At 45.4% G+C, this 26,961-nt stretch overlaps 6 protein-coding genes and 1 pseudogene across 6 annotated transcripts; 2 read left to right on the top strand and 5 right to left on the bottom strand.

The window, feature by feature from the left end:
* Positions 1-1,706: 1,706 nt before the first annotated feature.
* Positions 1,707-12,037, bottom strand: LOC149117618 (acetylcholine receptor subunit alpha-1-B-like). The gene is made up of 8 exons (XM_089281694.1): positions 11,923-12,037; positions 6,154-6,296; positions 5,403-5,447; positions 4,969-5,078; positions 4,665-4,809; positions 4,160-4,259; positions 2,693-2,865; positions 1,707-2,165 (listed from the first exon to the last, which is right to left on the bottom strand). The coding sequence occupies exons 1-8, from the start codon at positions 12,035-12,037 to the stop codon at positions 1,707-1,709; spliced, it is 1,290 nt and encodes a 429-aa protein (XP_089137820.1).
* LOC149117617 (uncharacterized) lies at positions 11,923-13,303 on the bottom strand. The gene is made up of 2 exons (XM_089281686.1): positions 12,951-13,303; positions 11,923-12,759 (listed from the first exon to the last, which is right to left on the bottom strand). Exons 1-2 carry the CDS (start codon positions 13,301-13,303, stop codon positions 12,078-12,080), a joined length of 1,035 nt encoding a protein of 344 aa, XP_089137812.1. The 3' UTR covers positions 11,923-12,077.
* On the top strand, positions 12,904-15,121 carry LOC149117616 (uncharacterized). Its single transcript, XM_089283428.1, has one exon. It carries the CDS (start codon positions 13,325-13,327, stop codon positions 15,119-15,121), a length of 1,797 nt encoding a protein of 598 aa, XP_089139554.1. The 5' UTR covers positions 12,904-13,324.
* Positions 15,122-15,129: 8 nt separating this feature from the next.
* Positions 15,130-16,719, bottom strand: LOC149117615 (uncharacterized). The gene has a single exon (XM_089283431.1). The coding sequence runs from the start codon at positions 16,613-16,615 to the stop codon at positions 15,179-15,181; it is 1,437 nt and encodes a 478-aa protein (XP_089139557.1). The 5' UTR covers positions 16,616-16,719; the 3' UTR covers positions 15,130-15,178.
* LOC149117614 (uncharacterized) lies at positions 16,680-17,899 on the top strand (annotated as a pseudogene).
* Positions 17,900-20,630: 2,731 nt separating this feature from the next.
* LOC149117613 (uncharacterized) lies at positions 20,631-24,756 on the bottom strand. The gene has a single exon (XM_089283427.1). It carries the CDS (start codon positions 24,689-24,691, stop codon positions 22,328-22,330), a length of 2,364 nt encoding a protein of 787 aa, XP_089139553.1. The 5' UTR covers positions 24,692-24,756; the 3' UTR covers positions 20,631-22,327.
* LOC149117612 (uncharacterized) lies at positions 24,745-26,655 on the bottom strand. The gene is made up of 2 exons (XM_089281680.1): positions 24,877-26,655; positions 24,745-24,761 (listed from the first exon to the last, which is right to left on the bottom strand). The coding sequence occupies exons 1-2, from the start codon at positions 25,955-25,957 to the stop codon at positions 24,745-24,747; spliced, it is 1,098 nt and encodes a 365-aa protein (XP_089137806.1). The 5' UTR covers positions 25,958-26,655.
* Positions 26,656-26,961: the final 306 nt, after the last annotated feature.

Below are 26,961 nucleotides of genomic sequence, written 5' to 3'. Positions count from 1 at the left end.
TTAATCTTATCAGACATTTTAGAGTGTCGTATCGCTGTATGCGTTAACTAAAATTGCACAACGAGTCTGCACTCGAGCAGATGTACAAGAAATCTGTAAGAATACAAGAAACCTGTAAGACCAGCCTAAGTTAAAGTACAAATCATTGTAAGATTTATGTACTTGTTTTGCGCGTGATTTGTATCCTATTTTGCGGACTCAAATAACACGACGAGGTTTTTTTTTTTTGTAGAATTCCTTTATGGGCGGAAACTACTTCTCCTGAAGGTCACTGGTTATATTTTGGGTTAGATTACATTTATGATTGTAGATTCAATAACATTATATCTCGGTAATTTATACTCATGAGCACTAATGAAATCAATAAAACATAGCTGTTGGTGGGACATTATGTATTTATTTGTATTACTGTTCATGGAATTTATCTGAAGCTACGTCAAGATTTGCGCATCTTCAAAAGTTCAGCCTAAAATTTTCAAGTTTATCGTTTGTGATCCGTGTTAACCTTCTCCATTCTTAACCATCATTGTTCCTTTATGGTTTATCGTTATCTCGTAGTTATTTTTCTATTTTAGTTAACTATTATTTTCAGGTTTTGTTCAATTTTAAGGCAATTTTGTGCTTCGGCAGAAATACTCAAAATGCCGTGACTGAACTTCTTGAAGGCTGGTTTTCATCCTGTTTTTCATTAGCGCAAAAGCATATGCATGGCCAACATACGCAAACGCAGTAATTTTGTTAAGGAATTATTTAAATAAAAGGCGCTAATTATAAACATCTTAAGGCGTCTGCGTAAAACTTTTGCGCTAATGAAAACGAGGCTGTAGCTGACGTGAGCAGATACCTTGATGCTGAAGCTGAAGAACAACGTCAACGTTGACTTTATTAAAAGTTATCGATCTGCTGAAACCATAAGAAAATGACGGGACCTCCGAAACCTGTGGCTTCAACAATGGTTCCTTACTTTGCGCAGATCCTACAGCTCTACAATATTCAATCGTAGCTCACGAGCATATTTCTTCGATTATATAAACAAGCGACGAAAAACGGTGACAACAACAATAAAATTAGCTGAAGACAACCTGTTGCCTAACAACACAAAGTTGACTTCCATTGGGGGGCTTTCCATTCAAGCAATGGAGAGGTTAAGCATGACGTTTACGGTAAGCGGCAAACGGCAAAAATGAAACTTTTGCCGTCTCTCTTCAGCTGTGAGTACAGTAGAGTGAACTTATTTGTATTTGCAATGAATAATAGGGGAAGTTTTTCCATTTTTGTGTGCTTTATTTACGGATTAGAAGAAAAGAACTCAAAATCAGAAGTTGTCTTTGTCGTTTGCCGTCTGCCGTCAACGTCATGCCTCTCGAATACCAACTTACAATCAACTAGTTACTACCGATTTACAATCTAGGCGAGTAGTACCAGTTCGATCCGAACGTTATCGAGTTGGGAAATGAGATTATACAGATAAGGCTGGTTTTCATTTGGCATATAAGCAAAGGCCAACATATGCAAACGCAGAGAGATGTTAATAATTAGCGCCTTGTGTAAGGACAGACGCTACTTAAAAGCACCTTAACAGACCTACTTGTGTTACTTGTGCTCATGTTGTGCGCTAGTAAAAAACCAGCCTAAATACATCACAACAAATGATTTTCATCATCATCAATGCATTTGCTAGTGATCAGAACTTTTCAGCTTCAAGTCTACTGCGCACTTGGTCTCTGGAGAAAAACTACGAGCGTACCAGCCACCGCCACAGTAATGAATAACCAAAAGAAGAACTTGTCCAAAATGACAGCAGCCTCCTGCCATTCCTGGATTTGCTTCTCTGATACCATTCTCTCTTCCATAATGTGGGCAATACTGCTCACCTTTTGGACAATTAGGTCGTCATTGCACGATCTCGGCGCAACATGTTGCGAAGTTTTCAGTAAAGAATCTTTCGCCTTCGATTTCACAGATGTGGAGCTAAAATGAGAAGACGACAACTTAATCCTACCATATCGTTTTGGTGCACACATTTCAGACGAGTTATTAAACCCGACAATTCGTCCCAACACTTGAAAAACGAAAAATCGTAGGGGCAGTGACATGGATATGTGGTTGGCCGTCTTGAAGTAACATCTCAAGACGAGGCAAGTGGCAGCCATGGATAGCCCCACCTAGGACAAAGAAAAGAAATAGACAACAATGAATAGTAAAATTTCCATCTGGTTCAAGTCAAGTCCCCGTTTATTTCATATGCAGGGCCGTAACTAGTAACAAGAACTGGCGTCAGTCATTTTTTTCTTTATTTTTTGGAAGGGGAAGTAAAACGTGACTTCTAGCAAATAAATAAACAAACAAATAACATTACCTCACTCATTTTGTTTTCTGGCTATGGCCCTAATATACATTGCCAATGTATTGAACGAGTAATAACCAAGTGAAAGAACTGTGCATAGATACTACACAATAAAAATGCTTTGCAGGGCGTTATCAGTTACCGTCAAAATGTGATTCGTATCTGTATAATTGTTCTATTAGACACTTAGTCAAGAAGGAGGGTATATGTACGAAGGTATGTATGTATTTGAAGATTTAGGTACAGTGGGTAATTTGGTGTGTAGGTAGAATGGAAGGTAGATGAGCAGGTAGACGCTCAATTAATCATTGACACAAAAGAGACATTTGATTGGCAGCACTTTACCACGAACATGGCAGTGACGTAGTAAACACTGATTATCGGCACCACGTCAGACACAGGCGGCATGATCTCAGCAACAAGCAGCATGAAAACCGTCATGGTGAGGAGACTGGTGACCACAAGAGTTATTCGTTCTCCAGAATCAGGGGGGAGAGAGAAGGACAAAAAGTTCACCCCTGGAATTAGAAAACGGTATAGAGCGGTTTTCAACTGAGTATCGTAAAACCAAAACCAAAATAATTGCTCTGACCAATCACAAAGGCCATAAACAATACAGTGAACCAATCAAAACTCGAAGTGATTACATGTATCTGACACAAAGGGCGGGAAAACGTCTGCGAACGAGTCTAATGAAAACGGCTCTATCAAATTGGTCATACATTAGCTCATCTGGTACACGTCGTTTAAAGCGTGTGTGAGCAGACGTCTAACTTATTTTACGAGGGGGTCTGAAAATGTAAAATAGGAACTGGGATTCTCCTATATTATTCTCTGACAGAAAGGGAATTTGTGTCACTGGGACTGGGAATCACAAACGAAAAAAAAGTTCAATACTGATTACACTGATCACGTAGCCAATCACCGCATTTCTCCCCGAGAGAAACAGCCAATCAGAGACTATATGTGAAGTTTTACGTCACCAGTAAGAACTTCTTCTTGTTGAATCTTAGATATTATTTTGCGGGTAAAGTATATGTGTTTTTAGTTATGACATACATAAGACTTTAACAAGTTCGGTATTGTTTTTCTCCACTCTCTTGTCGTTCTTCTTGCACTCTTTTACTAGTGATTTTCAGCCTCTGGTTTTGGCGTCGTAAAATCAAACGGTCTGTAGCTCACTTGGTGCAAAAGAACGAGCTTTTCATTTACACCGTTTTCATAAATCCAGTCATACAAAAGAAAAACTTGAGAAAGATTAAGAGAAAGCTAGGAAAAGAGAGGACTGTCTCAAAACCTCATAGATCTCTTACAGGATCGGTCATGTGTATGATATACTGTATGGAAACAATTATTTTTTTGATGGCACCGTTATATCCTTAATGAAGATAAATCTGGAATAACCGGACAAATTATAATGCTTAATAGCTACTTTATGAACGTAGGAAGCAACACATTTTTGGTCGTTATCAAAATCTTTTTTTTTTTTTTGCAAAAGAAGTCACCACAAAATTTCTAACCCAAAAGCCTAAAGATGACGAATTTGACAACTTTCCTTTCCTTCCTTGTACTGCACCTGGTACCTCCCCTCCCCCCGTGTTGGATCTGATCCCCTAATGACCATTTGACCAGAGAGAAATAACTTAAGTTAGCTACCTGTTAGTAGAAAGCAAGGAATCAAAAGGTTCATATAATAGAATAAGGTCCTTCTTCTAATCCGGAGTCTGAACGTGACGTCAGGATAAGGTTCCTTGCAACAGATGTAATAATGCACATTCCGCTGCGCCTTAATCTCTATCAAGTCCCATTCACCATTGTTGACAAAGTTCTCGGTTTCTCCCTCTTCAGACTCTGGTCTCAGATCCAGTTTCAAACCGTCAAAGGTCCATGAACCAACTTTTAATGTGCAGTTCTAGGTTCAAAATATAAGAGTGCACTAAAGTTCATTGTAGAATTATTTACAAATCACACGCGACGGTTTTGTCAAAGACTACAAAGGAGGAATATATAGCTGTTTCGAGATTGTCCAACAAGAGCGTAAAAGCGTACGCAACAATGCCGAAAAGTGTTATGGGTAAAGCGGTTACAATTCTTACAACATGATGTGGGTATGCCCTATTCATGATTGAAGAATACTGGCTTTTTCAGGTTTAAATTTCACAACTGCTTAAGTTGTGTGCATAGCTGCGATGATCAATCATGACTTCATATCCTTCTCGGCAGTTAAAATATATGATCTTTCATATATTGACTTGTAAAGTATCCATTATTAACGTCAAATTAGAAGCTAATTCTTCATTGTAGCTAATTCTAATACCTGCTCGTCGAAAGGAAAGAACGCTACATTTATCTTGCAGGTGCTCTTAAAAATGACGGGGGCGAGCCACCTGTTCTTGCCGCTAAAGTCCACAGAAATGTCTGTGTCGAATTTATTTAGCGCGCCGTCAGAATTATCATTGGCACTGAAATCAAAAGAGGTAATATTGTAAGTTTTACCATACATTTCGACAATAAACAGTTGTTTTTTAACTGTTAGACGTTTCAGGCTCATACAATATTGATGAAAGTAAGCTATAAAAGTACCAAATTCAGTCATGTTACTATGTACGTTGCAGACTTACTTGTTATATAACACAAGGTCGGGTTTCCAAAGAAGGTTAGGTGAGACGTTTATTTTGGTAATATTCTCGTATTTCCTGGGATCCCAGACTATAAGTGGATTGGACCATACCTGCAACAACAGTAAACAACAACGCTACTCTAGCTATAAGGCACGTTTCGTTAAAGAGGACGATGCATTTAGACTTTGGACAAAACGCTAGTGATCAATTACCTTCGATGAAGTTAGTAGATACAGTGAAAAACCCAGATAAGCTGTGTTTTTTACAGAGTTCAATATAGGGATATCAGTTGTTATATGATTTCATGCTGTAAATCAAGGTCTGCCTAAACAAGAAATCCTGTCATGACACGTTATACCACCGACAACATCTTTATTTCCTATAAAGAAGTCCACTCCACGCACACCCGCGCTTAGCACGTCATATATATTTACCTGTCGTATCCACATGATGCTGATAAGAATTTGGTTTTTCTCGACCTAAAAAAATAACATAGTTGGCAAGTTTTACTCACAATGTGCTATTATGTATTCTAAGGAATTTTATTGTGATCCCTTATTTATTGAAAGGGCAATTTCTTTTCTAGGGTTGATTTTTGTGTTTAATATGATGGTTTAAATCTTACAACTCTGGTCATTATCCTGCCCGCAGCAGAGAGCAGATATTTCAGACTTGATATATTGTTATATTGTGAAAAGTCCCATTTTTCATTTACCAGCCAATCTGAACTCTTGCTATTTACTGCATAATGAGACGTTTTTTAAAACTCAGTTAAAATTGAGTGCTGAAGATAACACGTAATCTTAGTCTTTTGGTTTTGTACTCTTACTTTCATTGATTGGTGACTGGCTCGCATCACCATACATTGAAAACTACCACGAATCACCTTTTCAACCAATCAAATGCAAAAATGTAACCAATTGTGACGGGACACACACTTTTACCCTCGCTTGACGCCAGCAACGTGTATTCCCTCGGAGCCCAACGTTTGTTAAGTTCCCTGTACTAACTTGTTGTTAATACTATACTCAATTTGGCATCGCTGTGAAAAATAATATTATCTGATACATTCACACCAGTACTTCTTTACAAATAAATTATGGTTTCTCTTACCGATGTTTGGCAGTTTTTTTTTTTTTACCTTTCTTGTTGTTTTCTGGACACATACACGAGCTCGATACCTACCAAGTCGATAATTTGGTGAAGAGACATTCCAAGTGTAACGATCACTGTGTCATTTTGTTGTAAAACGGGTCTAACTCTTGGGTTATAGCTCTCGGTAATTTTCTTCATCAGTTCGGCTTCGCTGTTTAACGCACAAAGGCACCCTGACGGTAAAATAAGACAATCATAATCCTGTATAAAATGCTGAAATGATATTAAGGTGGCTAAAAAACAGCTTTCAGGACCTTGCGAGACTTTGGTGAGTCATTATAATTACTCTTACTCAGTTTGTACGACAATCATGATAATAAGTAGATTTAGCCAAGCCTAAAATCGAGATAACCGTAAGAAAATCAATTCACGAGTTTCCTTTTCTTTCCTTTATGAGTACGGGGTTCCGCTTGGCATTCGGACCGTCGGAGCTCCGCTATTAGAAAACTGCCCAATCATTGGAGAACAAGTTGTTAACATTTTCGTGACATAATTGGTCACCACTGGCAACAATATGACCTGCTAGAAACACTTTTAGCTTCAGCTTTAACTGCTAATAACTCAAAAACAAGCTCGGTGACCCTGTCTTTTATTATCGAATTTTGATTAGCAAGATAACACGCACAGTTTAAAAAAGTCATATACATGTGATTCAGAGCCACCTTAAATTTTCGACTCTGTGACTCGGATGTAGCTCACGTGGACAGCGGCTTTACATGCATTTTCATTCTCTTTGAAAAAAGTCTGGGGAACGCGCGTGGGAACATCTGCGGAAGAACTGGGTATCATGTTTAAAAATAACATGCGAAGGATTACCTGTTCATCCTCTCTTGTCCAAACCAAATGCAAGGCTCGGCAAACTATCAAAATCAGTCTGACAAAACGCGCGTGAAATTATTGCCTAATTTGGCTCCTTGTAGTGAAAGTCATTACAATTCATTACTTATTGAAAAAGAGACTGCTAAAGAAGTGATTCCTATTGTTTTACGAGGCAAAAAAAAAATACACAACAGGCCACGTTGTAAAATTGTAAAATTTTGTCTCTCAATTCCCAAAAGAGACTTGGACACAAAGAAAACAACACCAAATATAGAAGTTTGTCCTAAAAGCCTCGGAGCCATGTTAGAATATTAATATATCGAACGTGGGCTATTGACAGCAACTCCTTACTGAGGTAGTTTTAATTTTGTGTTGTCAGAATTCGATCACGGAACAGAAAATAAATAGCTGAACTAAAAGAAAACTAATAACGCAAGGATCTTAAAAAAAAAACAACAACAAAGATCTAACCATTACATGCCAAGAAAGCGCAGACAATAACTTTGAACGAAAACTTCATTGTCCCAGAGACGATGCAAGACATTGCACTGTGAGTCATCACACAAAGACAAAAAACGGCAGCTTCAGTCTTAAAAGGTCATTACTGTTTTAAACTGAAAAGAAAAACAAAACAAAATATAAACAAATGAATACAAACAAGCGAACAACAAAACAAACAGAATTTGGAGGTTGCAACCTTTTTCGTTCAAGACATTTGCAGCCTTTTTTTAAAATGGTTTTCTTCTATCACAATTAACATACCGATTCCGTTGAAGCTGGTTCTTTTTCTAGTTCATTCACTTGATATTTGTTCCCTCTGTTCCGTTGACTGAGACAAGTAAATTAGTTCAACTTTTTGTGGTTAGACAGGGAAGTAATTTTATGGCAGAGAGATTGAGCAAACGTACTGATACCATTCACGTCAGCATAAACACTAGAGAAGTTCGAACTCCTGAATGTACAATCTACCGACTGATAACAAATCATAAGCAACTTGTCGTTTAATACGTGCCACAGTGGAGTCATCCAGCGATAGCAGTACTTAATAACACTTCCAGGGATAATTTAAAGAAAGTAATTTCTGAACTAGAATATTGAATGAACAACAAGCTGCGCAGATAATTGCACTGTTGGTCTTTTATGAAAGCAATAACTTCTTCATGATTACCCTGCCATCATTACCTTGACAGTCTGATAGCAATGATGCGTTATTTTGAAAGCGTTCCATATAAAACATAGAGAGTGCATTATATGACTATCAGTCAAGTGACTGCTCGTATTCAGCGGTCCTTTTAATTTAAAACTGTTCACGGTGTTGCTATCAGATGAAAGTGAGGTATTAATTGCTCTCGGTCGGTTTCAATACGTGGGGGACAGTATTCGGTTTAAGACTCGGGCAAAGTGAAACCCACGCCATTCTAATTCTTAAAAAGAAAACTACCTAAGCAACAAATAACTGTGTTCAGGTAATGGTTTTTCCATCTGTATCACAGTAAAATGGTTTTAATTGGGGGGGGGGGGATAGTTTTGCTCATGCGCAGTATCGTTCACTTTCATAAACAGGAAGATTCAGAAAACACTAAAGCAAGAATGATTGCTCAACATTCATCTTCAGACATTAATAGAACTTTTATGATTCAAGAAGCATGCAAAACCAAAATGATGCCCCGTAAAGTGGCGTCGTTCACAATCATCATAGCCTTATTGATTCTTGAAACTTTACTTTTAATAAAGCATACTTCTGAAGTGGAATTATATACATACAAGTTAAAAATTATGCCGTTTTTTTTGGACGCGATGTCGGCGAAAGCGAAGCTATTTCGTCAAAAAAAAAGCGTTTCGTTCAGGTTACCCGGGCTTGAGTGTCCATATTGGAAAATTTTCATGACGGATGCCGAGTTATCGGTTGTGGAAACCCGGAGATATCTGAAACCGGGCAAAAAAAAAAAAAAAAAAAAAAAGAAATAAGTAAAAATAAAAATAAAAATAAAACAGGAGTGAGGCGAGATCTCGGTAACCTGGCCAGCCCAGTCAACCGGGCTCATTTGAAGAGGCCCTTTTCTATCGTTTCGTTTTCTCGTTGTTCTTTTCTAGCAATTTGTGTGGCTCATTTTGAATTTGAATCTTTATTATTAAACCATCATGGGTCAAATTTTGTGAATATCGATAATTGTCGGCATATAAAAGTCAAGGCTTAAAATCTTTCCAAGGGAGGACTTTTCCCTGAAAAGATCTTTTCTTTCTGGAAATTTTTAGAAATACGGTTACTCAAAGAGTTCACCACGTGAAAGTTTAATTTCGGTGCTACCTACTGAAATTATTCATTAGAGATCTTTAGCGAAAGTGTATGGGTCGTCAACATCTGTAAGTAAAGCGCATATCTCGCTGTTTTGATTATTAACATTCCTGTTATACGTACCCATACCACAAACCTCATGTGTTCTAAGAAGATATGACACTTGAAAATTATGCGGTGAATCAGATCTCACCTTCCTAATACTGTATTTAAGTATATTTTCAACTTTATATACCTTTACGATAATTTCAATATGTTTCCAGATTCCCTGGTTGGTTTCTCAGTTAAAATGTTTATTGTATGGATATTTATGAAACACCGGGATATTTCTTGTTCCTAAACTTTGATTACGTGTGATGTGAAGATACCATGTTTATCTTCACATGTGAGAATTTTGATGTCGTCATGGTTACAGACAAGTATAATTTTTCTTTCAACATCATTAAAGTTGAATTTGACTTTTTCAGCGCAAAAAATAACATTTTCTAGAGAAGCAGACGTTCTTTATTTTTGCTTTTCGTTTAATCAATCAACCTTTGTTTTTAAATGATAGTTTTCAAAGCTACCAAGCTTTTGGAATTCGTAGGTAAAATATGAATTCACTGCCTATGTTTTGTGAGGTTGTCGTATTACTTTGACATTTTCAATTACGGTTCTGACCTCAACTTGGTGACTTCTGTTTTCGGTGCTTTCAGAATGAATTAAACCTGTCATGTCTTTTTAATTAGAGTTAGAAGTTTCATTGATATTCATATAATAAACATGGCCGGTTGTTCGAAAGCCGGTTAACGTTAATTAAGGATTAAAAAATTAACAAAGTATTAATTTTTCTTGTAGAAAAATGTTTTTCACCGCCTATGTTTTGTGAGGTTTGAGATTATTGAAATTCAAGACTGAAGGCCAAACAATATAAACAGAAAACCTCACCGAAAAGTTACCAAAATGACATCAAAAATGTCGCTAATCCTGGATAGCATGATCGGGCTTTGAGCAACCCGGCCCTGAACATTACATGGCTGCTTAGGATTACGAATTTTATTGTCTCACGCATGCGCGCAACGAACGAGTGAAATACACGATCCGCACTCGAACATAAAAGTCGTATGACATCGCGCGGTAATGTGAAAACCATGACGGCAACGGCAACGGGAACGTCACTAAATAAAAGATTTCATGAGAAGGACAATGGTTGTACACGTGCATTATAATTCTTTACCATCCTCTGCAAAACAACCACGTGAAATGACTAAGTTCTGCGTTGTCTAGAGAGAACGTTAACAACGACGGCTATTTTTATAAATCAGTTCTATTTCAGATTTATCGCTGTGTTCCAGATTAGAAGTTTTGCGATAGTTGTGACCGTGATAAACAAAGTAAATGATTTTTCAGTAGAGTATAGCGAGATTCGTGGGTAAAATGTAAATTCATTTTTTAATTGACGTTGTACTCGGCATCGGCGTGGTGGTTACTTAACTCCCTGGTATTCTCTGTTCTATTTCTCAGTTCACAAATGGAGTGACAATTGCCCGATGCTGTTACGAAAATACTATCGCAAAACTGTCACAATTAAAAAAAAAACACTGGAAAATAGGATTCAACTGAAAATTAAATGTTGAATTTGATTCACTTCAAGTAAACATCCATTAAAGGGCAGTAGCAGTTGTTTTCAATATTTTGCACCTTTGGCCTTATCGCAGCCCCCAGCATCCAACCGGCCCTCACAAGCTCGGACCGGTTGGATGGGGGCTGCGAACGGCGAAACTCGGCTCCCTCTTTGAAATAGTATTTGTTTCATTCCCTATATACTACTCACAACAGCGGCACCCCACGCAGCATCCCGCCAAACAAGGGGCGGCGGAGAGGCGGCCGCGGCCACCGGAAAGAACCGGTCTAAACCGGTTTCAACCGCCCCCAAAGGAGTAGGGTATGTTAGAAAAAAGCGAGCCCGCCGTTATACCGCCAGAGCAGGGATGGCACGAGCGCCGAACAAGTGCGGGTGGCTGAAGCGGGGCCGGAAAGATAGCTGCGGAAAGCGCTGTTACGGGGCGTATTGCGGGCAGCACAACTATCAGCTGAAAAAAGGGATGAAAAGGCCAGAGCCTTGCAGAGGCTGCGGGATCGGTCTTCTATGCGACTACCGACTCTGCAGCCAGTGCGGCGGAAACACGCTAAAAATGAGGCTTTACCGCAAACAAGAAAAAGCGAAAAAACAGTTTGAGCTTGTTTTGCTCGAGCTGCAAGAAAGAAACACCCCAGTTAGAGAAATGTAACCGTGTGTTATATTCTAAGGAGCCATATCTTCCTGTGGACTTTCCGAGGCCATTCAAAGCCTCCCTCCAGAGCTTCGTGAGATGATTCTCAAGGAGTTCATTGTGATAAAAAAAAAAAAAAAGGAAATGGGGTGGGGCAAGGTGAACGAAAACCTTTTAAAACTGCCGTTCTGCAAATACAGGGAGCAGATTGTGCCGATGGTTATTTGTTTCGAATATATGGACTGTTTTTTCGAGGAATGTTGTTTCCCCTGTTTCGAAAGTGGAACTATTCATAAAGCAAAGCTAAACCCGCCGATAATACCTCTCATAGAAGCCGCCCCTGAGTACAAGAATTTTTTAAAAGTATGCTCATGGGACGGTTATGACTGGCACGAGTGGTTCCTTTTCGGCAGGGAGCGTTAAAAACCTCACCCGCCTCAACCATCGCTGCAACGACTTCGCGCGTAATATCGCGAGCCTCTTTTTGCCACACAGGAGTGAAATACTCGTGGGCGAGAAACGCAAACAAGTAGAAGCAGACAATCATGTGCGTATTATATGCAAATGAAACCGTCTGTTTCTAAAACTTAGTTCGAAGCGGGAGGGTTCGTGATTTTTTTTATCATTTCGGCTTCAAGTCTGCCGCGGATGTCTTTCTCAAGTTTTTGGAGATCAACATCAGGAAGCTTTCTGGTTGATGGTTGGCGAAGCAGCCTTGCTCGGACCTGATCTTTCAGAAAGCTATATTGCTGAAACTCCGAAAGGATAGTGTCGAACTCGTGGGAAGACACTTCGTTGTTGTTCAAAGCGTTCGAGAGAAGTCTGTTGACGATGTCGCGCTTGGCAACGGCGAGCGTGGTGATCTCTTGATGCTTCTTGATCTTCGAGTCGAGCTTTTTGCTGGCGAAAATCATCGCAGACGAAACGAGAGCGAAACATCCACCAGCGCCGCCAAGAGGAACGGCAGCCGGCAGGACAACCACAGACAGAGCGGAGCTAAAACTCGCGCTGGAAAACGCTGCCGAGAGAACGCTGGAGCCAGCGGCGCCCCAATTAACGAACTTTCTCGCGCGTTTGTATTTTTTTGCGACGAGGCGATAGTGGTGGACCTCGCCGGCCAATGTGTTGGAAATCTTGTTGACTTTCTGCAAGCGGAAATTTTGAGAAGGCTCCGCCGCCACCACCGGATATAGTGGCTCGGCAGGCGGCGCGCTTGGTGGCAACAGATTTGCCGAAGATATTGCGTATATATAGAAATTTAATTTAACTCTAATTCAAAAAGAAGCGGCAGGCCTTTGAAATCAAAGAGTTCACCATTTTCATCTTTCACTTTAATGGTGATGCTATTTATGAACTTGTGTGTAGAAGCGTCACGGAAAGCATTTTGCGATGAGTCCATGTTATAGCTGACTTTTTAATAAGGCTTTCCTCTGACTTCAACCTTGGCAAGAAGGTCTGACTTCTTTCCATTCAAAAAGTTTTTTGTAGGGTCGATGAGATCGCAGTGGATAAAGTAGCAACTCGGGCTGTTAAGCTTTTTGATATATTCTTCTTTCCTCATATCTCTCCCGATTCCAAGAAAATTGGCCAAACTGTAATCAACTGAAACTTCTTTCGCTTGATTAGTGTTGCCTAAATTAGCAGCGACGGTTGTAATTTTAAGAACAGAATTGGGGTTATTCGTTTCTAAGACCAATTTTCCTTTTTTCTTGTAATATTCAAAACTGGATTGCAGTTCTTTTGCGATGCTCTCGACATTGTAATGCCCTTCAGGTAATGATGCAACCACATCGTTGGTTCCTTTAAAAAACATTCTGCCAACAGAACTCAGATTATGCCACGAGTTGAAAAAGGAACAACTCAAAAGTCTGACATAGCTTGCTCCTGGGAGCTGGTCTTCGAAATAGATAGTCTTCCCGTTCTGTTGCGTGACAACAGTAAGAACAACCATTTTTATATTCAACAAATAAAATTGCGTTCAAATACTATGGCGAATGTGTGGAAAGATCCAAACATTGTGATAAAAGACGCAATAGCCAAGACAAACGCATGGATAGAATTTGCAGCAAATTTCCCCAAGGCCGATAGATCGCGTTTCGTCGCTCAGGGGAGTACAGACGGAAAAAACGTAACGGAAGAAATCTTTTTCAAAGAGGGCCCAGGCTCGCTTCAAAGCGTCTTCGGCTCAGACAAAAAATATTGGAGCGCGGAAATGAAAAAGGCGCTCGGTTTGGAAGACAAGCGCTCGGAGACCATTGGAGCGTTTCCTTACCAGCTGGCGCCGCTTGGTTCAAAAGTTTCCTTGCCCATCCCTGCCGTACCTTTCGACGGCAAAGCGCAAAGTTTGAAAAAAATATTCGACGCCCCAATCCAAATATACGTCACGCCTGAACAATATTTCAGGCACACGTCGGCAGTCGAATCAAAACGCTGGCTAGGAGGGCCTGACATGAAATATTGGCCGCAGCAGCTAAACTTCGCGGTTTTCTGCGCGACACAGGGGTGCGGAGTTTCTCGCGAAATCTTTGAGAGAGGGATGGATCTCCCCCCGCAGATAAGAGCTTTCTACAAATTCCACGTATATTTCACGGTGAGGCGGATTTTGTACCAGCTTGGAGGAATTCAGAGCATGAGCGCTCTGCCCGGAGACCCGCCGTTCAACCAATACAACAATCATTACGACGTCGCCTCGTACAAAAGGATATGCAGCGAGTTCGGCATTGCCCCCTCGAGCGATTTCCGCTTCACGCACGGGGAAAACCACGGTCTGGGAAGCATTTACGTGTACGCGTCAGGTGCGACTAAAACAGACTATAAATACCCGAGATGGAACAAATTCAGCGATGAAGGCGGCAAAGCTATAAAAGGGGACTTGATCTATTACATCGAGCCGGGGGCCGCTTCTGATGCTCAAGCAGACTGGTTCGCGCCCAACACCGCGAACGGTTTGACGCAGGCGGGCTTGTCGAGAATCAACCAGTCAATCGAGGCTTTCGTTTACTGTGTCCTTGGCGCGGAGGTGAACGTCCGCAGCAGCATTCTCGGCTATGGCGGTCGGGCGAGAGAAGCCCAGAGCGAGTTCCTGGTGCTGATGGAAGACGCGATCAGACAGCCTGACTTGGCTGCTAGCGTGCAAAGGTACCAGCTCGCGGTGGACCAAGCGAAGGTCAGGCTCAATCTCGCTGTTGGCCCCATGGCCTGGCTCATGCCCGCGCAAATGATAATAAACACCGCAAGCACGATCGGTTACAACAACAAGCTGAAACAGGCAGTCTCCGGGATAAAACTGGGGGTGAACAACGAGGTAAATCCAGACACAAAAAAAGCTGGGCTCAAACACATGGCAGGCGGCCCGTCAAAAATTAACCCGCCCAATAGCCGCCCGTCCAACCCGATACACAAAGCCGCAACAGCCGAATCGGGGCGTGGGGCTGCATCTTCGTCCGAAACTCAACAAGCGCAGCCAACGGCGCAAAAAAGAGAGCCCCCCACGGCTCCAGCGGGGCTTCGCCCCGGACCCCAAAAAGCCGCGCGCAGCGTAGACAAAACACCGCAACACGAAAATAACACAACGGCTGTCATTGTCGATGTAGTTGGATTATCGGCGTTGCTGTTCATGGCTTGGAGGTAAGAGGCCCCGCTGTGGATCAAAGATCCACGAAGAAAATTTCTTCGCGTGAAGCGGTGGTTAACGCTGCTTCTTAAAATATTTTTCGAACAAAAAGGCTACCGCAGCAAGAATGAGCAGCCATGTGTGCTCGGCCAGAAACCCGACGACTTGGCCGGCGGCTTTGAACAGGAAGCTCACGATCGAGCCAATCAGCCCGGGCAGCAGAGAGCCGAGTTTCGCGGCAATATCTTTGAGGCCGTTCCCCAAAGCTTTGCCGGTGGCTTTCAAACCTCTGGTGAGGACCCCGATGACAGCGCCGATTGTGGTCCCGGCGGCGAGAAGAATGGCGGTCAAGGTCACGCCATATTTTTTGAAGATCTCCTTGACCCTTTCCAAGAGAGGCCGCTCCATTTCCCTTTCCGCGATCTGAGTTTGCAAACGCGCGATCTCCTCGTTTCTTTCTGCCACTCTGCCTTCTGCGGCTTCTTTTTCGGAGGGTGAGGCATTCTCATCTTGGATGATCGCCTGGTCTTCCTCGTTTTGGCGCTGCAGCTCGCTTTCCTGCTCTTTGAGGTCGTCCAACGTTTTTGTTTGGTTTAGCCTTTCTTCCATGGCGTTTGTTTCACTTTCTTTTGCTGCGAGGCTGGCCCTGAGCCTGTCAACCCTGGCTTGTTCCTTTTCTCTGTTTATCGCTTTTTTTGTGAGCGAATCCAAAGCTTTTTTCTTGTTTTCAAGATCGGTTTGATAGCTCTTTTTCTGTTGTTTGAGCCTACGCAGCTCTGCTTCACTATCAAGATTCGAACCTTGTTCATCCTGAATGGCATCAATCTGAGCATCAGTTTGCGCGACTTTACTTCTCAAAGCTTCCAATTCTCTCTTTTGGGCTTCTCTTTGCGCGGCTAATTTTCCTGCCTGTTGAAGTTGTTTTTCAGCTTCTTTCAGTCTTCGGCGTTGTTCTCCGATTGTATCTCGGTCTTCGGCTATAATTTGTTCAGCCCTCGGCCCAAGTTTATCTTTGAAGCTGTCTAAAAAATTTTGCATGAAGCCTGACTCATCATCTTTTAGAATCTTGTACTCACCCTTTTTAGACCCCAAAGCAACAATTTTTCCCTCATTTTTTTCGGTGCCTCTTCTAATTTTGATTTTTTCAAAGTTTGCTTTTGGGAATTTGTCTTTTATCATATCTACAGCTTTTTTGAGTTTTTTCCGCAAATAACTTTCTTTTTGAAGATCGCTGATTGAAGGTGTTCTTTCAATCAAGGGGTTTTCTTCTCCCCCAAATGACGTCTTGGCATAAGAAGTGTCAGGGAGGCCGGACTGCTCGTGAGGAAAAGTACTCATTTCCGTTTGTTCGCCCACGTGGTAGGGGTCGCCAGGTTGGTAGGGAGTGGACGCCGCGCCTGGCTGAAAAGGACGGGTTGTGTCAACCTCTTGTTGGCCTTCATCAGAGTCGTGGTCAAGCCGATTGTCAAGGTCCGGGTCTCCGTAACCAAATTCGCCACCGCCTTCCGCCATAGCGATATATTTCAAGCCTGTTATTTTTTCAAATTAGAAAATAATCACCGGCGTATACTATACAATGTCAGTTCCAGAGAACCTTCGCGCGACGTACAGCAAAAAAAAACATTACACGGCATGCAGGCCGAGCGCGCGGTGAAGCGGATCACCTTCTCCCGCACTGAAGCCAACCCCGGCGAAACTCTGTACGTTTACGTGCCCAAGCTAGCGCTTGTCTTTAACATTGACCTTTCTGGAGGGCACGCCAACAACTTCCTTGTCCAGAACGTCACGCGGGCGCTTGTTGACAAGCTGCACGTGAAGTTTGGAGGCGAAACCCTGCAAGACACGGTTGGCTATGGCATCTACAAAATCTTTGAAGACCTTTTCCTTTCGCAGGAAGAAAGAAACAACAGGATCCTCGAAGGGATTCAGAGCGAGGATCTATGCAAGATCCGCTCAGGCGCGGGAGACAAGAAAAAGTCGGGCGTCGACGCTGAAGAAAAGCTGAACGAGGTGTACGGGAGCAAGTACCGGATCAGGCTGGACCATCAGATCTTAACCGACCACGGCGTTTTCTACCCCCAGGCCCTTTACAAAGACCTCACGTTCGAAATAAGCCTGGCTGAAGCTGCACATGTGGTCAATGGCTCCGATACAACCCAGCTGAAATACAAGCTGACCAACATCCAGCTCGAGTACGATATGATCCACAGCAAGACTCTGGCAGACGAGGCGCATAGCGTTTACTCCAGCGGAAAAGAGTTCGCCTATGACCACGTGATGCGTTCCAAAGTGGTGACCTTCAAAAAAGACACCGACACGAGGAAGAACATCAAAATCGATGCCCAAAAGAGGTCGTTAAAAGCCCTCCTGCTACTGTTCATAGAGCCGTATGCTGATGGCGCCAGAGATTCAGAAGAATACGGCTTCCCGGATCTGACGAAAGTCAGCGTCACGATCAACGGCTAGCCCAACATGATTTATAAAAACGGCGTCGAAGGCAAGGACATGTGGGAAGAGGCCCAACGCTTCTTCGTGAAGGAAAAAAATAAAACCGAGCACATGGATGTGACAAAGTTTTACACCGGAGATAATTTCGGGCTTCTGATTGATATGCGCTCCATGGCGGACCAAGACATTCATGGAAGTGGCAAGCGCATTGTGAACAGTACAGACGGGGTCCAGCTGGAAATCGAGAGGAAAGCCGAAGGCTCAGGCAACGTGAACTGCCACGTATTCGTCATCGCCGACTCCCAGTTCAACATTATGGAAAGACAGCTAGAATCTGTACAGAATTGAATATAACATGGACCCAAGCAAGATACCCTTCAATGCTCTCATCGTGGGGCCGTCAAATTCAGGCAAATGAGGTTCGTGGTGCACCAGCTCTATGGCCCGTTCCGCGGAAAGTTCGACTACATCGTGCTCATCTGCCCGACGTTTACGCACAACAAGACCTACCACCGGCTTGGCGAAAACGATCCGAGAATGGATGTGATAGTCTGCGAGCAGTACGACGTGGAAAGGTGGTTAAAGCTCGTGAGATGGCTTTCCGAGGGCACCAACACGCTCATAATCCTCGACGACTGCGCGGCCTCCAAAGACGTGAAAGGGCGCACAGGCGAGCTGGTGAATCTCGCCTTTTCTGCACGACATATGGGCATCAGCGTGTGGGCACTGACCCAGAAGTTGACCGGAATAACAGCTGCCTTCCGGGAGAACGTGGCGGCGATCGTCCTCTTTTACACCCCTTCGGCCAGGACAACGAAAGCCATCTTCGACGATTACGCCGGCGAGCTCTCCCCAGATGAGTGCAGAGGATTGATTTCAAAGCTGAAAGAGCGAAAGTTCTCTTATCTCACGTTCGCGCTTCGCCACCCGTACGGGGTAAAGTTATTTGAATAAAAAAATGCGAGCTGTATATAGCCTTGCACAATGTCTGCAGAAGACGCGTTTGCAGATGTTATGAACCTTCTGGAAACGGAGCCCGCGCCGTCGAGTGGTCCCGCAGGTGGCCTTGTTCCAACCGCCCCCGACATTCCTGCTCTTCGCGAGCAGCTGGCCGTGCTCGTGTCCACAGGCAAAGCCAAAGAGGCTATCGGAGTGCAGCTGACCCACGAGCAGGTGAAGCGCCTGAGCGACAAAGAGGTCGAGAAATTCACCAAACGCTACGAGACGTACGTGGGCTCGAAGACGACGGAAAGCCTGATCGACAACTTCATTTTTCTTGCAACCAAAGTGGCCGGAATGGCCGTCAAAATCAAAGACATCGAGGCTTACCAAAAAGAGCTCAGAAACGACTACATCTTGAACAAAGAGCTCTCCAATCTGGCCGGCAACCTTTCTTTGAAGTGCGGCCGGTTTCTTGCCGCAACCAACGCGATATTCATCACCGCGAAACATATTGATTTTAGTCCACAGTTGCGGGTGCAGAGCCACCCTTCTCGTGATGAAAACGGCAATCCCCTTGAGGGCGTTGATGAAGTACCCGGCTCAGCAACTGCAGAATAAATGGTTACCATTCATCAACGAATGCTGAGGTCTTGCTGACAAATTGTTAACAATTAAACTTTTTTTCATTTGCTTATAATACGGTTCGCTTCAATGTCAACCGAACAATCCGAAAGCGCGCCTGCTGCCGGCACTGCGCCTCAGGTAGAGGCCAAGGCAGCGCCTGCCGCCGTCACTGCACCCCAGGTAGAGACCAAGGCAGCACCTGCCGCCGATGTCACACAGCAAGCGACAACTCCGACTGCAACCACGCAGCGCGTGAAAAACCCCAAGCGTGTGGCCGCTGGAAAAATGGTTGCCCAAAGAACGTGGCTGGCCCGCGAAGAACAGAAGAAAGCGGCCGATGCTTATCACACGGAAAAGCAAGCGAAAGCCGCTACAGCGGCCCCAAAGCCATCCTCGGATACAAAACAAGAAGAAAGCCCAAACGGCGGCGGCCTCAGCGCCAACCAATGGATCGCTGTTGGCGGCGTTGGAGTTTCCCTTCTCGGGATCTATTACAAGCGTGAAGAGCTCATGGCAATGGCCAAGCCCGTGTTCGACAAATTCAAAACGCTGAAGCCCACGCCAGAGCCCGCGCCAGAGCCTGCGAGTGTCGAGCCAGAACCTGTTCGCGTGACACGGCCAAAAGGATTAAGAAAAATGCTTTGAACCTTTGCGTGTAAAGTATATCAACATGTTCACAGTTGATGTTCCCAAGTTGCTCGTCTCTTTCTTCACCTTTTATACTATCTCGAGTGTGTTGTACGACATAAACATAAGCGTCATTCGCGCGACCGCCGATCTTTTGAATGAAGCATTTGGCGGCGAGGTTGCAGAAGAAGAAAAAGAAGAAGAGGCGTTGTGTGCCAAGTGCGCAGAAAAGGCCGCGGGAAAGACAGATTAATTTCGTTTTAAACTTTCTTTCTTTACTTATATCGAACGCGCCATGTCCGACAACAAGCTTGTCAAGACCATCATTGACGCCGCAACTCTCACGGGATTAGCCGCGGGCATCGGCTGGGCCGCGAAAAAGGTTGTGAAAGAGACTTTCACTTCTGATCCCAGCAGCAGCTTTATGAATTACATGAAGTTCACCGTCGTCATAGCGGGCAGCATTGGGCTAAAAGGGTACCTTGAGGACCAGAAAATCCTCCCCGCCAGCGTTTGAAGAAAAAAAAAACATCATTATAGCGCAATGGCGCGTTCTTTATTCCCCAACAAAGCCTTCACAACGACTGCTCTGTTGTTTTTTCTATACAAGATAATCGATTATACCGCTGATGCCTTAGATTTTGTTTGGTCTGTTAAAATTGCCACCCATGAAGCCTTCGATTTTGAGGATCTTGATACTGAGGAATTCCCATTACCGGAGAAATGCCCTGCGCCTCCTCCCTTTGAATCCCCACCGCCGCCATACGAGAACAATAATTAAAATAAGATTTTACGACATATACAATGGCGAGCATCGCGATCATAATTGGCGGGGCTGTGTTGAACGCCACGGCTTTCATCGGTGGCAATTATCTGGCGAGAGCGCTTGGCGGGGGCGACAAAGCCGCGCTTGAAGAAAAAAAGCGCCACGACAAAGCTCTCGAAGATTATCAAGCCGCTTACGCCAAATACACACGAGACCGGACGCAACTTCTCGACTGGATCGCGACCAACGCAGAAACAAAGGAGCAGGCCAAGCAGAACATGACCAGCACTGACTACGCCTTCAAACTCTACAACCAGGCGCATCCCGACGAACAGATGGTACCCCCCAAGGAGCCCAAGTTCTCAGATTTCTATCAGCCGAGCGAGCAGCAGAAAAACGGTGAACTCGCATTCGTGGGCGCTGGCGCTCTCGCTCTGGGCTACGCGGCTTTCCGGTTCCTTTAAACTTTTTTACGCCTTACTTATATGGACGCGAAACTCGCAAAGATTTACTACAGCCCCGGGGGCTACTGGAAAGGCATAGCCGCGATCAAAAAATTGACCGAGGCCGCCAAGGTACCTGAAGAAGCTGCAAAAAAGTGGCTGATCAGGCAAGCGCTCTGGCAGATATACCTCCCCGCGCCGAAGCGGATTCCTCGGCCGAAATTCGACGTTCCCACGCCCAACAGGGTCCATCAGGCTGACCTTCTTTTTCTGCCGCACGACAAGCTCCCTCGCGGCCGCAAAGTTTTCAAATACGCGCTGACCGTTGTCGACGTGGCCAGTCGCTACAAAGAGGCCGAACCCCTGACTTCGAAAAATTCTGATGAGGTCGCACTGGCCTTTCAGAAGATTTACAAGCGCTCGCGTCTCGAATGGCCCGAAATACTGCAGGTTGACCCCGGCGCGAATTCATAGGCGCCGTCGCCAAAGAGATGGACAAGCACAAAACCTTTATCCGGCGCGGGCACGGTAACATTCACCGCGACCAGGCCATTGTCGAACGTTTCAACCGCACCCTCGCAGAGCGCTTGTTCGGCCACCAGTACGCCGTTGAGATGCTTCTCCCTGAGGGAAAGCGGTCCACTGCCTGGGTCAAAAGACTTCCTGAAGTTGTTTCGGCTCTGAACAACGAGGTCACAAGCCTTATCGGCAAGAAACCCGCCGTTGCCATCAAAGAAAAATCTGTTTACGCAAGGCCGTCGACACCTTACACGAGGCCTGTCGGAAAACGCGAAAAAATCCTCCCCTCTCTTGTCCAAGTTCGTTATCTCTACCAGCCCGGCGAGCTTGAAGGGGGCGTGCAAAGAGCCACAGACCCAATCTGGTCTTTGAAAGTTTACAACATTGAAAGGTCTTTCATCAAACCCGATCAACCCGTTCTCTACTATCTGCGCGACGGGCCCGAGCGCGGCTTCGTGCGCGAAGAGCTGCTGTTTGTCCCTTCAAACACTACTCTTCCTCCGGCTGACGTGAACTAAACTAGGTGTGATATTCGATTGGTTCGGTGTGTATCCCGTCGGGCAGCACCCACCGCTTGTCGTAATATGCGCTTAGACCAAGCTTGTCCTGCTCGTATGTGACCATCTTCCCGTCCCGCATCCTGAAACCTCTGTTTGTGGCCATGTCCCTGCTTCCTTCCAACGCTTTCTTGAACCGCTCCCAAGTCAGCTCATTCTGCGTTTTCGACATCCCCTTCGTGCTGAACTTCTTTTTTTCGCCCACCTCGACTTCGTCCGCGAAATAACATTTCGAGCAAAGCGCGATCATCCGGCTGCCCTCGAACTCAAGTTTGAAGAGGCCCGGGGTCCGGCCGCTTCACTTGTCCCAAGCTAGCCACTGGTTTTTTTCCGCCTCGAATTCCGCCTTCAGATCTGGCCGGACTATGTCTTCGAGCCGCTCGCCAGAGATCCCCATGTAGCTGCTGTCCGTGTCCATCTGGATCAGCTCGAAATCTCTTCTGTCGACGTACTTGTCGAGAAAGTCGTAGTAAAATTCCAGCATCCGCAGCTTCGCCAGCTGGTAGACGGCGATTCCGATCTGGAACGGCCGCCTGATCGTGATCCGAGGCTTGCGGCTTTCCAGGTCGTAGGCCTCCCCGATCTCGTCGAGGTCTTCGAAATACGCACTCCGCAGCGCTCTGTCGACAACCTTCTTGTCTTTCGTGTATATCACGTTCGTTTGCCGCTCCAGCGCTTCGATCAGCTTCCCGTAAGCGCTGTTTCCGAGCAGTTTGAACACTTCAGCGAGCAGCGTCTTGCTTCTGTCCACGTCTCCTGTCCGGCGCGCCTCCGTCACCTGCTCCTCGAACCAGGTGAAAGGCTTGCCCGGGTCGTAGTCGATTGTTCTGTAAACCTTCGTGACAACCGCCCCATGGTTCACGTACCACCACAGCAGTGGGGCGTACACCAGCATCCGTTCTGCAGACAGCGCCCCGACAAGTTTTTTTCCGTCTCCGCGCTTTCTGCCCGTTTTCGCCAAGTACTCTTTCATGTGTTCCGGCACAGCTTCGGCCGGAACCCTTTTGTTGTGAAAGAAAGGGCACATCTCCTCAAACTTTGGCCACAAGGGTTTTGGGATCTCGATGTCCACTTCGGCGAAACCGAACCACTCCCCAACTTTCAAGTGGTCTATCAGAACTTCTGCAGCTTCCGCTTGGCGGTCATCGCTGTAGTACTTCACACTGCCCTTCCCGCACGGCATTTCTCTCAGCATGGTCGACAGATAGAGAGCGTTTGCGTCGAAACCGAGGATTTTTTTGCAAAGACGCGGTTCTTCGAACTGGTGCGACCTTATCCCTGTGACGCCCGCTTCGTGGTACCTTGTGAAAACCAGGCTCGGCCCACCAACAACTGCCCTTTTTAACACCCAGTAAGCCTCTCTGTAGGGGCTATACAGCTCTGCACCGCGCTCGATCGCTCCTCGGAGCAAGTAGTGCAAACTGACCCCCGGGATGCTGACAGCGTCTTTCAAAATGTCGATCCCCCTCTCGGTGTAGAAACTTTTCATCTTTTCGAGCGCCTCGAGGCCCGGCTCCACATCAAGGTTGTTGTAATATCGCAGCCAGTCTTTGAAGGTTTCCATTCCTTTTTCTTTGAACGCCAGCTTGCACCCCTCCCACTCTTCCCGCGTTAAAACGTGGCCACCTTTCAGCTTCGAATACCAGGCCTCGTATTCAGGGAGTCCGGGGTATTCCAACTTTTCGTGGGTGTCAAACCATTCGTAGGGAAACCACGATTTCACTGCCTTGCAGCCGTAAGCTTTCACCCATTTGTCGTAGCTCGTCCCCGGGCCGAGATAGTTTATGATGTCCAGGAAACGGGATCCTCCCGTCAGCAAGAACATTACTTTGTTCGTTTTTTTCGCCACCCTGATCTTCTTTTCCCCCTCAGCAAGAACGCCCACGAAGTGGTTTTTTATCAGGTTCAGGTCATACGTGCCTGAGTTGAACCCCACTATCGGCACCTGGTCGCACCATTCGTACATTTTTTCCCTTTGAGCTTTTGGCAGAAGACCCTCGTCTTCTGGAGCGAACTCCGCCCGCACCCAGGCCCGGATCTTTTTCGCGCGTCTTTCCAGCTCTTTCACGAACTTTTGCACTAACTCTGCCGGGTCTCTTTCGCAGATGTGGGTGGGCTTTCTTTCCAACGTGTCTCCGATGCTCACCGAAATCGGGATGTGGGCGTTTTCTATCGTCAACGCCCCTGTCGGCTCTTTTCGGCCGTTTATATCGCCATACGCTTCGAAATCGTACAAGATCGCGTGCGGGTACGTTTTCGTTTCTTTCTTCGGGAGTTCCCCTTTTAGAACACCAGCTTCGCAAGACCACGCTTCGTTTACTTTGTAGCCCATCTTTCGCAGAAATTGTGTACGGTTCACCGTGGCTTCGTAAAGCTGTTCGGCCGTTTTTTCACTGGCCAAGACCGTTTGTTCGCGATGTTCTGGGAAACATTTTGGGCACCCGTGGAAGGCGCAGCCGTGGTATTGGAACACCGTCCTTGTTTCTTGGCTGTATCCGTCAACAGGGGAGGCTTTCATTTTCCCGCTCGCGTCGTCCCTCTCTAGCCATCTCTCTCTCCCGTGCCCGCACATTACGTGGTGGATGTGGATTCCCCTGCGCTTCGCTTCTCGCTCCAGCCACAGAATCACTTGAACAGATGCTGAGCCCTTCGGGGGGTACATCACTTTCTCGAAGGCCGTCAGGGGCGCTTCCACTTTTGTCCCTGGGCAAAAGATCACCGTTTCTCCCGCGCTGCATGTTTGATGGTGCCGTTGAAGATTGTTTGATTGCGTGAACCTCTGCCCACAGTTTGCGCATGCAAAGGTTTTTGCTAGTTTCGCGATGTCTTTTATCAAGAAAGCGTGACCTTCGTAGACACCTATCGTCAAAATGTTTTTAAGTTTGCTGTTCGGGTTTCTTATGAGGTGCCATACCACTTTACCGTCGTCCAAACGCTCAGGCTCGTAGAGCCGTGTTCCCAACCAAGACGTGACGGGCGAGCCCCCATTCAGATGGGCTTCCACCTTGTCAAGCTCGTCAAGAGACGTTTTCCTGAAGTTTGGCGGAATGGCTCTGAGCTTGTAGAAACTCTGGGCCAGGCTTCGGGCTTCTTTTGTACAACGGTCTGTGCGAGCCCCTCGGTGCACAGCGAGACAACGCCATAGGCACAGGTTGTCTTTGTACGTGTCCAACGCCACCATCGCGCGGCCATGAGCAAGGTTGCGCAGCCAGTCGGGCAATGGCCCTGTTCCCACCAACGGCTGCCTGTCCAGCACAACCTTGACGTCAACGTTGAAAAAGCCTTCGAAAGCCCACTTCGTGTTGGGCCTTTCAACTCTTTCGTTGTCAAGACGCTCTTCTTCCCGGGCGATGAGCCATTTTTCCGCGTCTTCCAGTTTGTTATACCACTGTGAGCCCTTGGGGTTCGAGTAGTACACAATTATCGTTCCATCCTCAATGTTGCGCAACTGGTACCCGAAAACGTGCCGAAGATAGAACGACGTGCTTACTCTTTCGCGTATCTTCGCCATAAACTCTGGCGTGAGGTTTCTCCCCAGACGCCTGATGAAGCGCCATCGAATGAAACGCCGGCCTGTTGTCTCTTCCCCTTCTTTCTCTGCGTCGTCGAACAGATCCAGAACCTCTCTCTGGTAGTCTGCCACTGTTTGAACTCTTCGCGCAGGGAAGGGGTCGTACTCCCTCAGAAGCCCTTGTGCTCCTCTTTGCCTTCTTTGGCGTGGAGGGGCTCTTGGCTCATATGGTTTCGGAAGAAGAGGCTTTTGCAGACGCGCCTGCGTTTCTTGAGAAATTGGCTCATCCAGTACATTCTGGACAACCTTTCTCGCTGCTGGCGCGCTTTCTGCAAGAAGCTCGTCGAAATAACGCAATACCGCCGGGTCTATTTTTGCGAGTTCTTCTTCCAGTCTTTCTTGAACGGTGGACACCATCGTGCCTGATATAACACACGGTTACATTTCTCTAACTGGGGTGTTTCTTTCTTGCAGCTCGAGCAAAACAAGCTCAAACTGTTTTTTCGCTTTTTCTTGTTTGCGGTAAAGCCTCATTTTTAGCGTGTTTCCGCCGCACTGGCTGCAGAGTCGGTAGTCGCATAGAAGACCGATCCCGCAGCCTCTGCAAGGCTCTGGCCTTTTCATCCCTTTTTTCAGCTGATAGTTGTGCTGCCCGCAATACGCCCCGTAACAGTGCTTTCCGCAGCTATCTTTCCGGCCCCGCTTCAGCCACCCGCACTTGTTCGGCGCTCGTGCCATCCCTGCTCTGGCGGTATAACGGCGGGCTCGCTTTTTTCTAACATACCCTACTCCTTTGGGGGCGGTTGAAACCGGTTTAGACCGGTTCTTTCCGGTGGCCGCGGCCGCCTCTCCGCCGCCCCTCGTTTGGCGGGATGCTGCGTGGGGTGCCGCTGTTGTGAGTAGTATATAGGGAATGAAACAAATACTATTTCAAAGAGGGAGCCGAGTTTCGCCGTTCGCAGCCCCCATCCAACCGGTCCGAGCTTGCGAGGGCCGGTTGGATGCTGGGGGCTGCGATAAGGCGAAATGAGGCTCCCTCTTTGAAATGGTATTTGTTTCATTCCCTATATACTACTACCTGTTACTTTTTCCATAAGGCTTTTATTGATAGTATGGTTGTTTACTAGCCTTTTAGCGCAATAGAACCTGTAGTTGATTTGCAATGTGATCTATCATGATCAATATAAAAACAAAAGATGCTCATGACCTGATTAATTTAAGAAAAATTGTCTCTCAATTCCAAACGAATGTTGATTTCAATTGGAATTTTTTATCCAAGGTTTTGATAGTCATTTCCCTTTGTTTAAGTCCTTCCTCCCTAATTAAAGACTTGCCAGTCAGACACAACAGAACTTGTCACTCTTTTTTGGTTAAAATCGATTGTAAATATTACAGTAAGTACTATGTTAAACCCAGCTGCC

This window comes from Orbicella faveolata, unplaced genomic scaffold (genome assembly GCF_042242905.1).
Source record: "Orbicella faveolata isolate gen_17 unplaced genomic scaffold, um_ofav_v1 contig_12, whole genome shotgun sequence".
NCBI classification, from domain to species: Eukaryota; Metazoa; Cnidaria; class Anthozoa; order Scleractinia; family Merulinidae; genus Orbicella; species Orbicella faveolata.
This window is presented reverse-complemented; position numbering and strand designations above follow the sequence as displayed.

What these genes read in the sequence shown, in the direction of transcription:
- LOC149117618 (XM_089281694.1), bottom strand. Translation starts at nt 12,037, where the DNA reads ATGATTGTCTGCTTCTACTTGTTTGCGTTTCTCGCCCACGAGTATTTC. An exon ending in GCATCATGTGGATACGACAG is followed by an intron (nt 5,079 to 5,402) that starts GTAAATATATAT and finishes CTGTTGTTGCAG; the next exon opens with GTATGGTCCAATCCACTTAT. An exon ending in ACGTCACTGCCATGTTCGTG is followed by an intron (nt 2,166 to 2,692) that starts GTAAAGTGCTGC and finishes TCTTTGTCCTAG; the next exon opens with GTGGGGCTATCCATGGCTGC.
- LOC149117617 (XM_089281686.1), bottom strand. Translation starts at nt 13,303, where the DNA reads ATGTTTTTTAAAGGAACCAACGATGTGGTTGCATCATTACCTGAAGGG. An exon ending in AACTTTTTGAATGGAAAGAA is followed by an intron (nt 12,760 to 12,950) that starts GTCAGACCTTCT and finishes TTTTTGAATTAG; the next exon opens with AGTTAAATTAAATTTCTATA.
- LOC149117616 (XM_089283428.1), top strand. Translation starts at nt 13,325, where the DNA reads ATGCCACGAGTTGAAAAAGGAACAACTCAAAAGTCTGACATAGCTTGC.
- LOC149117615 (XM_089283431.1), bottom strand. Translation starts at nt 16,615, where the DNA reads ATGGCGGAAGGCGGTGGCGAATTTGGTTACGGAGACCCGGACCTTGAC.
- LOC149117613 (XM_089283427.1), bottom strand. Translation starts at nt 24,691, where the DNA reads ATGTACCCCCCGAAGGGCTCAGCATCTGTTCAAGTGATTCTGTGGCTG.
- LOC149117612 (XM_089281680.1), bottom strand. Translation starts at nt 25,957, where the DNA reads ATGGTGTCCACCGTTCAAGAAAGACTGGAAGAAGAACTCGCAAAAATA.